General features: G+C 52.7%; 1 protein-coding gene across 1 annotated transcript; it reads right to left on the reverse strand.

Moving 5' to 3' along the window:
- Positions 1–1,022: 1,022 nt before the first annotated feature.
- On the reverse strand, positions 1,023–4,819 carry LOC125554358. The gene is made up of 3 exons (XM_048717931.1): positions 3,419–4,819; positions 2,094–2,193; positions 1,023–1,454 (listed from the first exon to the last, which is right to left on the reverse strand). The coding sequence occupies exons 1-2, from the start codon at positions 4,503–4,505 to the stop codon at positions 2,141–2,143; spliced, it is 1,140 nt and encodes a 379-aa protein (XP_048573888.1). The 5' UTR covers positions 4,506–4,819; the 3' UTR covers positions 1,023–1,454; positions 2,094–2,140.
- Between the last annotated feature and the right edge of the window lie 10,433 nt (positions 4,820–15,252).

Here is a 15,252-nt window from a genome sequence, read left to right on the forward strand (position 1 = left end):
CCCTCTCCTTCCAGGGCTATTTCCCCCATAGCCCAAGTCGCCCCTACTCTCCTACCCCAGCAGCCAGCGGCGGGGTCCGGCAGCCGACTCCTTCTCCTCACTCTTCCTTCTTTTGCGCAACCTTCACTGCTTCCCATCCACACGATTCTGTGGAGTAACTTTGATCTATTGTGAGCAGCGATTCTGTGGAGCGCACACGATTTCTGGCTTCGTATGTCATTTTCTAGGTTGTAGATCGGTGTTGTTCGGTCACAACCGGTCACCGAACCGAGCTTTCGGTGGACCGAAGCACCGGTTAGCTGATTTTCTGTTGACCGATCGGTCAGGTTTTTCTCAAAATCGAAATTTTGTAAACACCGAAGCACCGACCCTGTCGGTTCGGTGGAATCGAACGCCCAGTTCTAGGTTCAACTCAAGTAATGAATATGGTACTTGAATAGAAAGTGATCTCACTCCAGACGCCGATCTCGAACGAATAACTACTTCACGAGCGCGCGCACCCATCAAACCGTGCTACACTCGTCTACTGCGACAACGTCTCCACCGTGCATCTGTGTATGCATGTAGGACATGCCGTTGTGATGTGACTGTTGTTAGACACATGCTGTACTTGTATTTATACCGTGCGCTGCATATGAATAGAATCATCAGAGATTACTTCGTCCTTTTTTTTAACTCTGTAGTTGTATTACTAGTAGCTCCTGATGATGAATCAAAAGCTCAAGATAGAAGACCAGGAAAAATAATGAAGCTTTCGTTTACTCATGGTCCAAACAGGTGTGGGATGTATTTCTGAAGCTAAAACGCCGGCACCTTAGTCTTAAGACATGAACCCAAACGCTGAACGTCCGGCTAAAAGCCCGAGTTCATATATATAAACAAAAGGGCTACCTGTGGTACAACGCGACGGCCCGAGCGCGTTGCGTTGCTTCCGTCACCATTTTCGCCTTCTGCACACTTTGACAGCGAAAAGCATGTATACTACCTGAAGCTAGAATTCAAATTTGAAGGAGAAACTGCATATATACTTCCCAGGTATAGGCGTATAGCACCTGCCATATTGCCATGCCATCACACTAGCAGAGTTCAATTTTGTGCATTACACAGCATTGCGACAGTACACCAAAAAAGAAAAGAACAAACTGTGACAATTTTTAGCGGGCGATCATAGAGATCACAAAGCCATAGGAATCTCTGAAGAAAAACATAAAATATTGGTTCAGCACGAATGTGCTACAGAGCATTATTAAAGCCACAAATGGACAACCAGAGGCCAATCAAACTCGAACAGGCTCTTGTCATCAGCAATATTTCATAGGATGATCTATGTTTTACCAACCACCGTTGCAGTTGGTCAATATCATGCTAATAATTCCTCATGTTTTGCAAGTGAGCGACACACTTCTCAAGGAGTAGCAGTTCGTTTACAGCCACATTCACCGCTCGACGGAAACCTGCACAGCAGCAATCTCATCAGCGGAGCCGATTTTGGCTACTCAGAATCACGAGGGGCAAAAATACAGAGAAAACGATATCTGTTCAAACTGCACTAGCAAAACAGTTTCTAACCGTTAAACTTGTTCTCTCGTCTCTTTGCACATCTCAGCAGAGAGAGAACAAGTAGTACACTGTACTAGCAAGATTACCAGTCATGGGCAACATTTGATTTCTAGTAATACTGAAATACTTTTGGCTCAAGGTGATGATTAGTGACAATGAGAGCATGAGTTCATATCTGAAGATTGAGCTGAAACCTTCCTGCCATTGTGTTCTCTATAAAATGCAAAGACTCTAGCTCGTGACTGATGCGACTATACAACAAAAGGATATCAAAGAAATGATATAAAATTGTCTCATATGATAAACTGCCTTGTGGTAGGACATCAGCATAATGAACTACGAACTGTGCAGATCGAGGAGTGTTTCCCAGCTCCAAGAGAAAAAGCGAATAAGGTCAAAGTAGGCGATATAGTCACATTATTCAAGGTTCCAGCTGTACTGTGCATACCACTAGATTTTTTTTCACCACTGCAGAGAATATTGATCCAGTGCTTGCAAACAAAACAATAGAGTAACAGAGGATGTCATATCACCTCTTGAACCAACAAAGCGTATCAGCAGATGTAACAGCACAATCATCTCAACTGTTGTTCAGCAGTTCAACTTGATCATTTGCACCACCAATGGTAATTACTACGAGAAGAATATAAGTCAATAACTATTGAAAAACATGGACAAGAAAATAACTGATAAGAGGTGGTGAAACATAAATGAAACACTTATTATATATCTCACCTTGCAGAAAATACTAGCTTTTGCTACAAGTAGTCAAAGAACAATTAAGAAATGACATGTATTGCAAGAAATCAAGAATTAAATATTCATCAAGACATCTAATCTACCTCAAATTAAACAAAGGATAACGGTATTCAGTGATTTACTTAACCAAGAAGCATTTTAGAATTTGTTTTGGTGTGGGCCCATTTGTAATTTATATCTATGTTTTGTATGCACATGAAAGCGAAAGAATACCAGAATGAACACATATTTTCTGCAGTTCAGAACAAAGAATGCAGACCAGAGAAATAAGAAACTAAGTAACCACCCTAAATTCCAACATAGCTTGAAGCTCGAGCAATTGACAAGGCAATATCCAGAATCCAGACATTAGAGTCCAGTTGCTTAAACTGAAAGAGAAAAGAGTTCAGCATTGACTCGCCAATTGGTTATTGTTCTATTATGAAACACAAACAAAATGCTGACTATTGGTCACTTTGGTTCCTTAATTTATCAACTCTCGTGATTCAGTGAGATTATATTATCCAATATACCACAACAGAACAAGATGGAAGAACAATTATAAACCGGTGCCAGGATACAACTATATTGTTCCTCAAGTATATGCTTGCTGGTAAGCAAATTACTTTTTAATGGTGCCACTTGACTAAATGTACAAGCCCAAACTCTAGCAGTAAACACAATGATCACTGTTTAGATTTAGATGTGTAGCCCAACTGAACATCAAATAATTGATTATGAATTATGCTATAAGCAAATTGCGGGATGTGACTCTGGAACTCTCGATGAAGAGCAAATATATGAAACACATGCAAGTAACAATGCCAGGACTTCCTCCTATACATCTTCTAGTTGTGAAAGGGTTATTTTTCGCTCTCGCGTAGTTGCGTGAATGACTTGTTAGTAACTTGGTGCAAATCCTACTAGAACGAGCAGCAGCAGGAGGATCCAGAGTATTAATTGCTCATCATTTAGTTAGCAGTTCTTTCAAAAGAAGCTCCATGAAAACTTATCATTTGTAAATGAACTACGGCTGACTCATATATTGTAAAGCATCTTGAAGGTGGATATAGTTGAAAGATTAAAGTGAACTCTGCAACAATGTAAATATTGGCGGTACCTGGAGTGTAGAAACTTGTGTAAGGAAAAACATATTGTCTGCCGATTCGTTTCTTCGACACCTCCTCGATCTTCATGGACTTGAGATGGATCATATAGATGCTAGGATACACATCGATGAAGATCACATCCGCATCTACCGCACAACCAACTGCATGGGCTCCAATACCTCCAACCATACACGCTGACACTGCTTCAGGCGCAAGAATTTTTTCGAGTTCAATGACCCTTAGATGTGTCCATGTCACCACCCCGTCAATGCTCGCCACCTTTGACCACAGATTAAGATTGAAATTGAATCGTTCCACTCCAGCTAAACCGAGGCATCCATCCTTTGTCGACATGATGATAGTCTGATCGTAGGTATATGGCACCTCCTCAACTAAATCCAAGCTATGCTTATCCAAAAGGAACTCCATGATGTTATTGTTATCCAACAGGAAGTAGATCGTGTTTCCAACCAGAGCCGTCGGCTTTGGCAGAACTAATGCATCTGGTATAACAATCGAAGTGATCTCACCCCAGGCACCGATCACGGACGAGAAGACGCATGCGGAGGTGATGAAATCCCTGTCGTCACTGAACACGAACACCACGAGAAACGGGCACAAATGGCAGTCGCGGTGGTCGGCGTGGCCGGCCGCGCACAGAACCACGCCATTGTACTGAGCATAGTCCTGCGCGGGGAGCGGTAGGTACTTCTTGTCGCCGGTCACGAGGTCCCAGACAAGCAACATCCCAGTGCGGCAGCTCTCAATGAGGGCGCGGCCGTGGCGGCAGTCGAGGGCCCACCAGTCATCTGGGGACATCGTGGCGGTGGAGAGCGCGAAGCTGCCAGAGGTGGGGACGAAGAAGGGAGGCCCTTTCTGGTTGAAGAAGCCGAGCACGGGAGGCGTGCCGCCGTGGAAATCATGGAAGCGGCGGAGGAAGCGGGCGTCATGGACGAGGCCGCGCCAGTGCTTGCAGACGAAGGAGGCGCGGAAGAGGTGGATCGGCTCCGGCGGGAGGCGCAGGAATATCTCCCGAAGGAGATCGTCCGGGGGAAGCGGCGCGGCGGCGGCCGCTGGCGAGCTTGTCTGTGCCTCCATGGGGTTCGGGGGAAAGTGGGTGTGTGTAGGCTTTGGGCTTTGAGAGAACGAACAAAATAACTGGGCTCTGCTTTAAGTTAGGGCGAGTACTAGGTGACTTCCAACTCCGGCTCGCCGGGGCAGAAGGAATCTGCGGCCAGGGGCAGCGGAAGAAGTGTGCGTGGGCGCTGAGGTTGGAGGTAGGGACCTACGCGGGATAGGAGCTAGCCGGCAGCGGGATCTGGAGGAGGAAGGTGAGGAGCGTGGCCACCACCGTGCGTGGATGCGGTTGAGAGAGAAAGAGAGAAGGGGATCTGGAGGAAGAAGGTAGAGGAAGAAGGTAGAGGAAGAAACAAGATAAGGTCGGGCAGGGAGGTGCGCGAGATGTATGATACGCCTCGGTCACGTGGCTCGCGCGTGACCGGGTGAAGATCAGCCGGTCGGCCAGGCACAAGCGTTTCCCTTAAGTTAGGCCCCCTTCCACCCTTCGTCAAAAAGAAAACCGAAAAACACTTCCAAAGCATCATCACATTGAGAACACATTGACCAATCTCAAAGCATCCTCCCATTGGTCATCGATTTAATATGAAATCGACTCTAAAGTTGGTGGCAGATGTGAGTGGTGTCATCCTTTCCTCAGCAACCTTCGTTAATCTTCTCTCAACATTGGTAGGTAGATAAACAAAATATGAATTATATAACATAATATGTATAATAAAAAACTATTTTTAAATATAAATTTACTAATATGACATATAGCTTGCAAAATGTCAAAAACCTTGAGGCAAACAACCGGTTAATCATAATGTCCTAGGACATCAGGCTCAATCACATTGCATAAATACTACACACTATACAAACCCATATACCTTCGAGACACTCATGGCTAAGTGCAAGAAAACTCAACTCATATATCATAATTGAGGTCAGCATAAGAAAAAGCCAATTACATATACAACATTCAATGTGGACCGTCTGATATTTCAGGCTCCTCTTTAACCTTGCGATTGTTGGAGAGAATGTTTTGATCTTCCACTTCACAGAAATGGCCTCACCGCTTGCATTTTCACTCCAACGCTAGTGCACATTCTTACTGTAACTGAAAGGCATTAAGAAACTACCATGTCACCAGAGTGGAGGAAAGGTTCTCAGGGAAAATAGTAACTTCAAGTAAATACTACAATAACTTATAAATACTAAATGTAAAAGTTTACAGATGTAATCGTTTCAATCATTTATGGACACTACATATTCATATAAAAATCTCCCTAAAAAGCAAACAGAATACTTTCTAAAATCTTAGCCATTAAAACTTGAGTTCTATATATATAGGTTGAAATGGTGCTTTTTGTAATGAAAACAAAATGGAAGAATTAACATGTGACTAGACCAAGCAAAGAGGAAAGGTTCTTGGGAAAAACTTTAACTTTGAAATAAATATTAAAAACTTCATAAAAAATTACAAATGTATTTTGTTGAATCATTTATATGGGTATTCATAGATTTGTTTCTCCAAAAAAAACTAAATACTTCCCTAAATTTTCAAACATTAAAACTTGACTTCTACATAGGTTGTGATGGTGCTCTTCTTAATAAAAAAATGCAAGAATTACCATGTCACTAGAGATAGCAGAGTGGATTGGTTCCCGGGACAAATTTAAACTATAAATAAAATTTAAAAACTTCCAAAAATGTAAAAATTACACATGTATTTTCTTGAATCATTTATATGGGTATTCATAGATTTTCTCCATCGATAAAAAAACTCAATACTTCCCTCAATTTTCAAACATTAAAACTTTAGATACACGGGTCGCAACAATGATCTTTTTTTTTGTATGAAAAAAATGCAAGCCCATGCATGCTACCTAAACATTTTACATGTCTATTTTTTCCTGATTATTTTTCACATTTAGGAAACTTCTTTTTCGCTGCTCAAGCTCATTTGCGATGTATGCGGGTTGGCGCACAGGATTGGCGGGAAAGATATCCTCACTTAACCCATTGATGTTTCTCTACTGACATAGCTATCCAATAGTAGATGGAAATGCTTTTCCAAAACGAAATTGCCAGTCAGTGGTAGGTCCAGTTCAGCCACTGAACTACTGTAACAATGCCAGCCAGCACCTTGAAGATGACCCATACTCTAAATCCGACTGAAACGTATAAAAGGCAATCAAAGGATTCTATTTTGCTGGAAAAGTTGCGTCACCATTTAGCCTGGAATGGAAGATATAGCAAGTGTCATACTGTCATGGCATCACATCAACGCATTAGGAATTCCAGAGTCGAACCTTACGATCGTCGTCCTCCCTGGACCAGCCCCGCCGCCATACATGCCTGCGTGAACAGCAGCTTCAGCAATGCCACAAACCATGCAGAGATGGGCCGAAGGTGCCGCCTCTCACTATGCACATGAATCATATATACTCATTTAGCTCTCAAGTATTTGTAAGTAATGTGGCAGCTGAACATTTAGTTCCATCTATGCAGAATCAGTAATGGAAGAAGCAGCAGTGTGTATTATGTTCTGTCTACTCCAACAATGCTGCCAGTACCTTGAAGATGAACGCAAACTCTAAATCCAACTGAAACTTATTGTTATCTCTCTCAAAAAAACATCAAGTGGTTTACAAGTCTGAACCCTGAAAAATATCTGGAGAGTTGGCTTTCTGCAGATAGAATATCAGCCAGAGCATCACATTAACGCATTACAGAACTTAGCGTAACCGACATGCCCTCAAGAAAGCAAGGACACAGGCCAGGCACCACACTACGATCAGCAGCAATGGAGACACCAAAGGCCAAACAAATGTCATCTTCTACAGATTTTCTAACGAAGTATGACGTTTATTTTTGCGACCACCGGTGCAGTTGGTTAACGCCAAAAATATCACTATGGGTAACATCCCGTGATTAATTTGACATGTTTGCGAGCTAACGTCACATTACTCGAACATTGGCATGGCCAATGTATAGCCCTAGGATGATGCCTCGTGTATCATGTAGGATCGGATGTCAGAAAAAATAGATTCGGATGGGAAAGCGGGATTCTCTATAGGGGCGGGGGAGATGGCTCTGGCGACTGGCGACGCCCCTGGCGACGCGGGCGCTGCGGCTGCCCTGCCGCCGCCCTCCCCCTGTCCCCGCCCTCGAGCCCCGCCCCCCGCCGGCGTCCGCCGCCCCCGCCCCTCCGCCGACCCCTCCCTCTGGTTCTCCGCGGCTGGTGTGGGCCGACATCGCCGAGGCCGACGACGTCGCCGCTGGCCGCCCCGTCGTATGTCGGGATCGGGTTCCCCCCAAGGCCCCGCCGCAGCTGCCACCCGACCTCGCCGGTGGCCCTACTTCCAGGGGTGGGAGTTCGACCGCCCGTGGGTCGGGACGGCGCCGGCGTCTCCCTCCTGCCGCCTCCCCGGCACGGGGGATGCAAGGTGCGGCCTTTGGGTCGGGGTTGCCCTCCCGGCGGCGTCGCGCTGGCAGCTGGGGTGTTGCCGGCCGCGCTGACCGGGGCCCGGCTCTCGCCTCCTGGAAACCCGCGACCCCGGCCGTGCCCTCCTCTCCTCCGCCCTCCTCTGCTTCGGCCGGTCCGACTCCGGCGATCCTGCCCGAGCTCGCGCCGGTCCTCTCCCGTCGGACTCCCTTCCGGCCCTTCTTCCCCTCCCGTAGGTCCTCCGAGCCCCAACCTCAAGGCCGCACCCCTGCCCCGCCTTCCCCTCGCCGCCCCCGTTCGCCCCTGCCGGCGGCCACCGCGGTGGTGCTCGGGGAAACCCTAGCGCCCCGCTTGGTCACCCCGGGGCGCTCGTACCGGGCCGCAGTGCTCCTGGGCCGGCCTACGGGCCTGGCTGCAGGCCCCCCCCTCAGGGCGGTGGGTGCGGGTGCGGCCCATGGGATGCAGGCCTCTGCGGCTGGGGTGGGCCGGCTAGGCAGGCCGGATCTGTCCCGCCAGGCCCAATCTCGTTCCCTGGCGACCGCGGGCCCATACAGGCGATCCATTTGGCCTCATGTAGGGTTCCCTCGCCCCCCACTTCGCCCCCCACCCATGCCGCCAGCCCCCTGCCTCGCCCTGGTTCCTGCCGTCCAGCCCCGACCCCTACTCGCCTGCGCCGCCGTCCTTCCCTCGCCCAGTCCCCCCCCCCTCCCGCCACCCATGACTCGGGAGTGGGGGGACGACGCGGGGCGCCCCAAGTGTCGGGCAGATGAGCGCCGCGACCCGCCCCGTCCCTCCCCCCGATGGCCACCGGCGCGAGGCCGATCTGTGGCAACAGCTTTCCTCCCGGCCGGCCCGGCGCTCCCCGACGCGCGATTCCCGCCGCCCTTCCCCCCGCCCCTCGCGCCGCTCGTGGTCCCTGGCTCGCCGCTCCTCCCCTAGGGCGGAGTCGCGAGACCGTGGTCGGTCGCCGGCCGGGGAGTCGCGGCCGTCCTCGCGCCGGCGGTCCCCGTCGCCGACCCATCGCCGGGACCGGTCCCCCTCCCCGCCCCATTCACAGCCCGTCGCCAACTCCAACAATACTCAGGCAACCCGACGCTACCAGCCGCCCCACACCCAGGCTACGTTTCCGCCATCTAACGGCGGTAATGGCAACCGGGGGCGCAGGGGCCCAAGAAGAAGAAGAAGAAGGGTCCCCCGCGCCCTCAGGCTGCCGCATTCACCGCCGCCATGGCTCCTCCTCCGGGCACCAACGCTCCTCCCGACGGCCCGCCGTGCTTCAACTGCGGCTTGACCGGCCACTTCCAGGTGGCTTGCCCCAACCCCCCGATGTGCTACCTGTGCAAGGATACCGGGCATCCAGCGATTCTCTGCCCGGATCGCCCGGTGACGGAGGAGATCATGATGTACGGCCACGACATCGAGGACATGGCCTTCTTCCACATCGAGGTGCCAGAGATCCCCCCTCCCTCCCCCTCGCTGATGGCGATTGTGACGGTCGTGGGCGAGGCCGTGGCCACCCCGGAGCTGCTTGAGGCCGAGCTCAACCACTTGTGCAGATGCACGTGGGATTGGCAGGTGACCCCCACCGCTTCCAGCGCCTTCTCAGTGATCTTCCCCGATGCCATGAGTATGGGATTCTGTACCCGCAGCAACAACATCACCCTGGCCCTCAACGACATTGTGGTGAACATATCTGAGCCGCGTTGGGATCCCAAGGCTGTCGCTGTCCTGGACACTGCGTGGCTCCTCATCTCCGGCCTGCCAGATGTGGCCCGGTCTGAGCGAGTCATCCGCAGCATGTCCAAGATCCTTGGCAAGGTGGTGGTGGTTGACGAGCTCTCCTTACGCAAGGAGGAGGAGGTCCGGGTCAAGGTGAAATGCCTGGACTCCTCCAAGCTCCACGTCACGATCCAAGTCTTCTTCAACGACGACGGCTACGACCTCAAGATCTTCCCCGAGCCTCCGAACCACGTCGGCCGCCCCCGCTTCTCTGATGACAGCCACTTGGGGGGTGGCCCTGCTGATGCCGACGACTTCCACCGCCGACGCTCGCGCCACTCCCGCCTCGACGACCCAGGAGATGATGAGGACGGCTCGGAGCACTCCCGCTCCCCCTCCCGGGAGCCATCCAACCCACCAGCGGGTCGTGGCGGCTCCAGGGCGGGGCGCACTCGAGTGTCGGCCGCTGACCTCGCGGTGGCCCTCCGCTTGGCCACCCCACCGGTCATGCCCTCGCAGTCTCCGTTGGAGTCGGCCAGTGACATCTCCAGTGTGGGCCTTCTCGTCGCCCCTCCTTCGTCGCCTCGCTCCCCCTGCACCGTCTCCGTCCGTCGCGCCTCGCCGTCGGAGCCGGACCCTCCGTCCCCCGCCGGCTCGACCTCCCCGGCCCCCACTGGTGGAGGCGGGTGTGAGGTCCTCGTTGCACCTACCTCCTCCCCCCCACCCGCAGGGGTCGCGGCCGGTGCCAACCTGGAGCTCGCCGGCCCGCCCGCTCCGCCGGGGGCCTCCGACGGCCTCCTCCCATCGCCGACCTCCCCGTCCGCCTTGGTGGCTGTGGACGTCTCCTCGCCGGCCTCCGTGCACCCCCCTCCAACGGTAGCGTACGCCAGGCGGCCCCGCTCCACCTCGACGCCGGTGACGTCCTCCCGCCACAGCGCCCGCCTCGATGCGGTGCGGCCGGTCGACTCTCCGGCGCCGTCCATCGCCGAGCGCGCGGAGCTCCGCACGGCAGTCCGGAACCTCGAGTCAGGTGCGGACTCCGACCTCCCCAGTTCCTCCAGTTGCTCATTTTTCGCTCTTGACGCAGCTCCACTTGGCCACCTCGCTAAGGTGGCCAATGACTCGGCCATAGTTTTCAGAGGGGAAGTTGGTCCCCCCTTAGAACAGATCGCGGCCATTAGGTCCTGGGAGATCCTGGACGGCAAGCTCGCCGAGACCCGTGCCCGCTTGCTCCGGCCTCCCGAAGGGACGCCCATCCCCCCACGGGTCTGGCCCCTCCGGTGGCCGACGGGATAGTCCGTGGACGCACCGTTCGCGCACTGCAGCCCTCCGCGCGCAAAGCGCTTCCCGTGTCCTGGGGTCAAGCAGCCCCCCGATGGGGGCTTAGATGCGGGTCCTGTTCTGGAACATCCGCGGCTTCGGCCATGATGGTCGCCGCCGCCAACTCATAGAGTACATTCGTGACGAACACATTGACATCATCGCCATCCATGAAACCTTGCATACTGAGTTTGCCCTTCAGGAGCTTGAGCGCCTTAGCTCCCACCTCTTCGCTTGGCACTGGCTCCCTTCTAGCGGGACCTCAGGCCATTCTGGCGGCATCCTCTTAGGGGTAAAGGATGCCACCTTTGAGGTGGTGGCATGGACCGGGGCGAATTCTTCGTTAGTATGGAGATCTATGAGCGCGCCCTAAATTTCAAATGGGAGGTCATTATTGTATATGGTCCGGCGGACCACCGCCGCTCCCCAGCCTTCCTAACAGAGCTGCGGCTGAAGATCTCTAACTCCCTCCTCCCAGTTCTCGTGGGCGGAGACTTTAACCTCATCCGATCCCCGGAGGAGAAGAATAATGATCGGATCAACCTCCCTCAGATGCAATTATTCAACGATTGGATCGCGGAGCTGGGGCTCCGCGAACTTGATCAGACGGGTTCCAGGTTCACCTGGACGAACCGACAGATTGTCCCGACACAATCCGTGCTGGATCGTGTCCTAGTTTCCCCGGAATGGGAATTACGTTACCCCCTGGCATCGCTCCGGGCTGTCACCCGGATCGGGTCTGACCATGTCCCCCTGCTCCTCTCCACCGCTGACGAGCGGCCCCCCACCGCGCTGCGATTCCGGTTCGAGCCCTTCTGGCTCAATCAGGCCGGCATCCGGGAGGCTGTCGTCGCCCGCTGGATATTTGCCCGCTCTGCTCGCCATCGATCCATGTCCGCCGTCGACTCGTGGCACTTCTGCGCCAAGCTTGCCCGCCAATTCATGAAGGGCTGGGGGCCGAACCTTGGCCGGGATCTTAGAGAGCGCAAAAAGGCCCTCCTGTTGGCTATCCAAGCCCTGGACGCCTGCGCCGACTCGACCGGGATCTCCCCGGATGAGTGGATGCTGCGATACAACCTGGAAGACCAGCTCTCCACCATTTACACCGATGAAGAAGCCTACTGGCGTCTACGGGGCACCCAGAGGTGGGTACTTCGGGGAGATGCCAACACTGCCTACTTTCAGGCGGTGGCGAACGGCCGGCGTCGTCGTAACTCCATCCACTGCCTATGGGATGGCGAAACTCCTATCGTTCTCCCCTCGGCCATCCGTACCCACGTAGACGGCTTCTATAAAGCCCTATTTACACCCACCCCGCGGGGTGGGCTAGTCTGGCCCCCGACATTTGTTCGGGTGCGCAATTGGTCTTGGCTGAGGCCAACGCGGCATTAGTGGCCCCTTTTGATGAGGTCGAGGTCCTCGAAGCCATTAAGGGGATGAACCCCTCCTCGGCCCCGGTTCCGGATGGTCTGCCCGTGACGTTCTTTAAAACGTTCTGGGCTACCATCAAGCCGGAGGTCATGGCTCTGTTCGAAGAATTCTATTCGGGCTCAATGGACCTTGGGCGACTCAATTATGGGATTGTGACCCTCATCCCCAAGGTCCCGGGCACCTCGGATATTCGCCAGTTCCGCCCAATCAAAGTGATTAATGTGATCTTTCGGATCTTGGCCAAAGGGTACGTCAATAGGGTGACCCTTCTAGCTGACACGATTACCCATCCGAATCAATCCGCCTTCATACAAGGCCGATTCATTCTCGATGGAGTGTTAGTTTTCCACGAGGTCCTCCACGAGGTCCGTATAAAACGCCATCGCGCGGTCTTCATAAAGCTAGACTTTCACAAAGCCTATGACACGGTCCACTGGCCATTCATGCGAGAAGTGCTGCTTCACAAGGGCTTCGACGATCGCTGGGTGACCCGCGTCATGCAGCTTGTCTCCTGTGGTCAGACCGCGGTGAACATCAACGGTGACATTGGTCCCTACTTCCCCACCCTTTGTGGGGTCCGTCAAGGTGACCCCTTCTCACCGTTCTTGTTCAACATGGTGGTCAATGCCCTGGCATCCATCTTGGATAAGGCCAAAGCTGCTGGCCATATCCACGGCTTAGTTCCCCACCTAGTAGGAGGGGGAGGGGTCTCCCTCCTTCAATATGCGGATGATACCATTATAATGGTTGAGGGATCCGCACTAGATATTACTAACCTGAAGTTCCTCCTCATGTGCTTCCAACAAATGTCGGGCCTAACCATCAACTTCGATAAGAGCGAAGTGATGGTCCTCGGGTTCCCCTTGGAGGAAGCACAGGCTATCGCTAACCGACTAAACTGTCGGCTGGGTTCTTTCCCCATGACCTATCTGGGGATCCCCATTAGTGATTCGCGCCTCACCATGGTTGATCTTCGCCCCACGGTGACCCGTATGCAACACCGCGTTGAGCCTTGGAAAGGGCGCTGGCTGTCTAAGGCGGCTCGCGTGATCCTAATCAACTCTTCGCTTGCTAGCCTCCTTTGGTTTCTCATGAGCTTTTATAGCCTCCACGAAACCCTGCACCAGGAGATCGCCAAATACTAATCCAGATTCTACTGGGCTGGCGAAGGGGATAAGCAGAAGTACCACATGGTCAGCTGGCCAGATATATGCAAACCCAAGGACCAGGGCGGTCTTGGGATTTTGTCCTCCTGGTGCATGAACATTGCCCTCCTGACCCGTTGGCTCTGGCGCATTGCCAATGGAGATGGGGGTCTCTAGCTTACTATAATCCAGAACAAGTACCTGTGTGGACAACCTCTCGCATTCTGTCAGCGCTCTGGCGGCTCCCAGTTTTGGCAAGCCGTCGTCCAGCTACTGCCTGTTTTGCGCATTGGCACTTCCATCTCGGTGGGTACTGGGTCCTCGACCCTGTTCTGGCTTGATAGATGGCTGGGCGACACCCCCCTAGCCGCTCGATTTCCAGTCCTCTTCGACATCATTGTTGACCCTCGAGTTTCTGTCGAGACGGCCCTTATTAACTTAGGGCGCCTCGCTTTCCGCCGCCCCTTTGGCCCCCTTGAGGTTGCGGCTTGGGATACCCTCCTCCAGGACATCACCCTCCTACCTATAGACGTTGCCGACTCTCCGGACGCCATCTCCTGGCGACTGGAACCCTCCGTCCGCTTCTCCACCAGATCCCTCTACGCGGCTATCGCCCCATTGACGGCCCCCGAGCCCTTCAGTTTGATTTGGGACATCCGCCTGCCCCTGAAGATCAGGATTTTCCTGTGGCAATGGATCCGCGGCTGCCTCCCGTCCGGCGTTGAGGTCCTTAAACGCCACGGACCTGGGGATGGGACGTGCCCCATGTGCGGCACGGTAGAGGATACCAACCACATCTTCTTCTCGTGCTACACGGCACAGTTCCTTTGGTCCTGTTTCCGCGAAACGGTTGGGGGCCAGTGGTGCAACACCAACGTCCTGACCTGCTTGCGGAAATTCAGGCCTCTCCCCCTCGCTACAGGCATATTAGATGGCTTTGCCTGGGGATCCTTTCCTGGACGTTGTGGACTGTCCGCAATAAGCTTGTTATCCAGAAGGTGCCTCTTCGGCGTGCTACTGACTCCATCTTTAAATTGTGTGGATACTTGTAGCTCTGGCAGCAGCTTAGCCGCCCACAGGACCGGGACGTCATCAGCACCCTCCTCGCCGACCTTCAATCGATGGCCTTCCGCTTGGCGCCCCCGCTCCCCCCGCCACCCCCGGAGCCTGACTAGACGCTGTGTCTCTCCCGGCGCATGTGCCTTTTTGTTTTTGTTTTGGGGCTTGTTGAGCTGTGCCCTCAGCATTAACCCTCTCTGTACTTATTTGTCTGGTACTTTCTTGTGTGTGTGTGTGTGGTCTTGAACCTTGTTGGATGTTGGCTTGGGCATTTGCTTTATATATAAAGTGGGGCGAAAGCCTTTTTCGGTATAGGGGCGGGTGCTTCGGAGAGAAAAAGTGTGGTCCAGTGTAAAAGCTGAAAAGGTTGGAGTAAAGAGTAGAGATGCATGTGTACTAAAGTTTTTATTTTCTAATTCTTGATGAGTCCCACTAGTGGTAGCTTGTATTGGGAAGAAAAATCAATATAGATATTCCAAGCTATTTTTTTCTCATGGGGCATTTGTATCTATATGCCGTGGGGGAACCAGTAGAGTGAGTTTCCGGCCAGAGCGGTTGGCCTTTCCTTGACAAAAGAATTTGGTACATGAATGGAGAAGCGATCTCACCCCAGATGCCGGACTCGGATGAGTAGACCAAGGTGATAAAATCAACCTGACTACTA

The sequence above is a fragment of the Triticum urartu genome, chromosome 4, assembly GCF_003073215.2.
Source record: "Triticum urartu cultivar G1812 chromosome 4, Tu2.1, whole genome shotgun sequence".
NCBI lineage: Eukaryota > Viridiplantae > Streptophyta > Magnoliopsida > Poales > Poaceae > Triticum > Triticum urartu.

What these genes read in the sequence shown, in the direction of transcription:
- LOC125554358 (XM_048717931.1), bottom strand. Translation starts at nt 4,505, where the DNA reads ATGGAGGCACAGACAAGCTCGCCAGCGGCCGCCGCCGCGCCGCTTCCC. An exon ending in CACAAGTTTCTACACTCCAG is followed by an intron (nt 2,194 to 3,418) that starts GTACCGCCAATA and finishes TTCTTCTCGTAG; the next exon opens with TAATTACCATTGGTGGTGCA.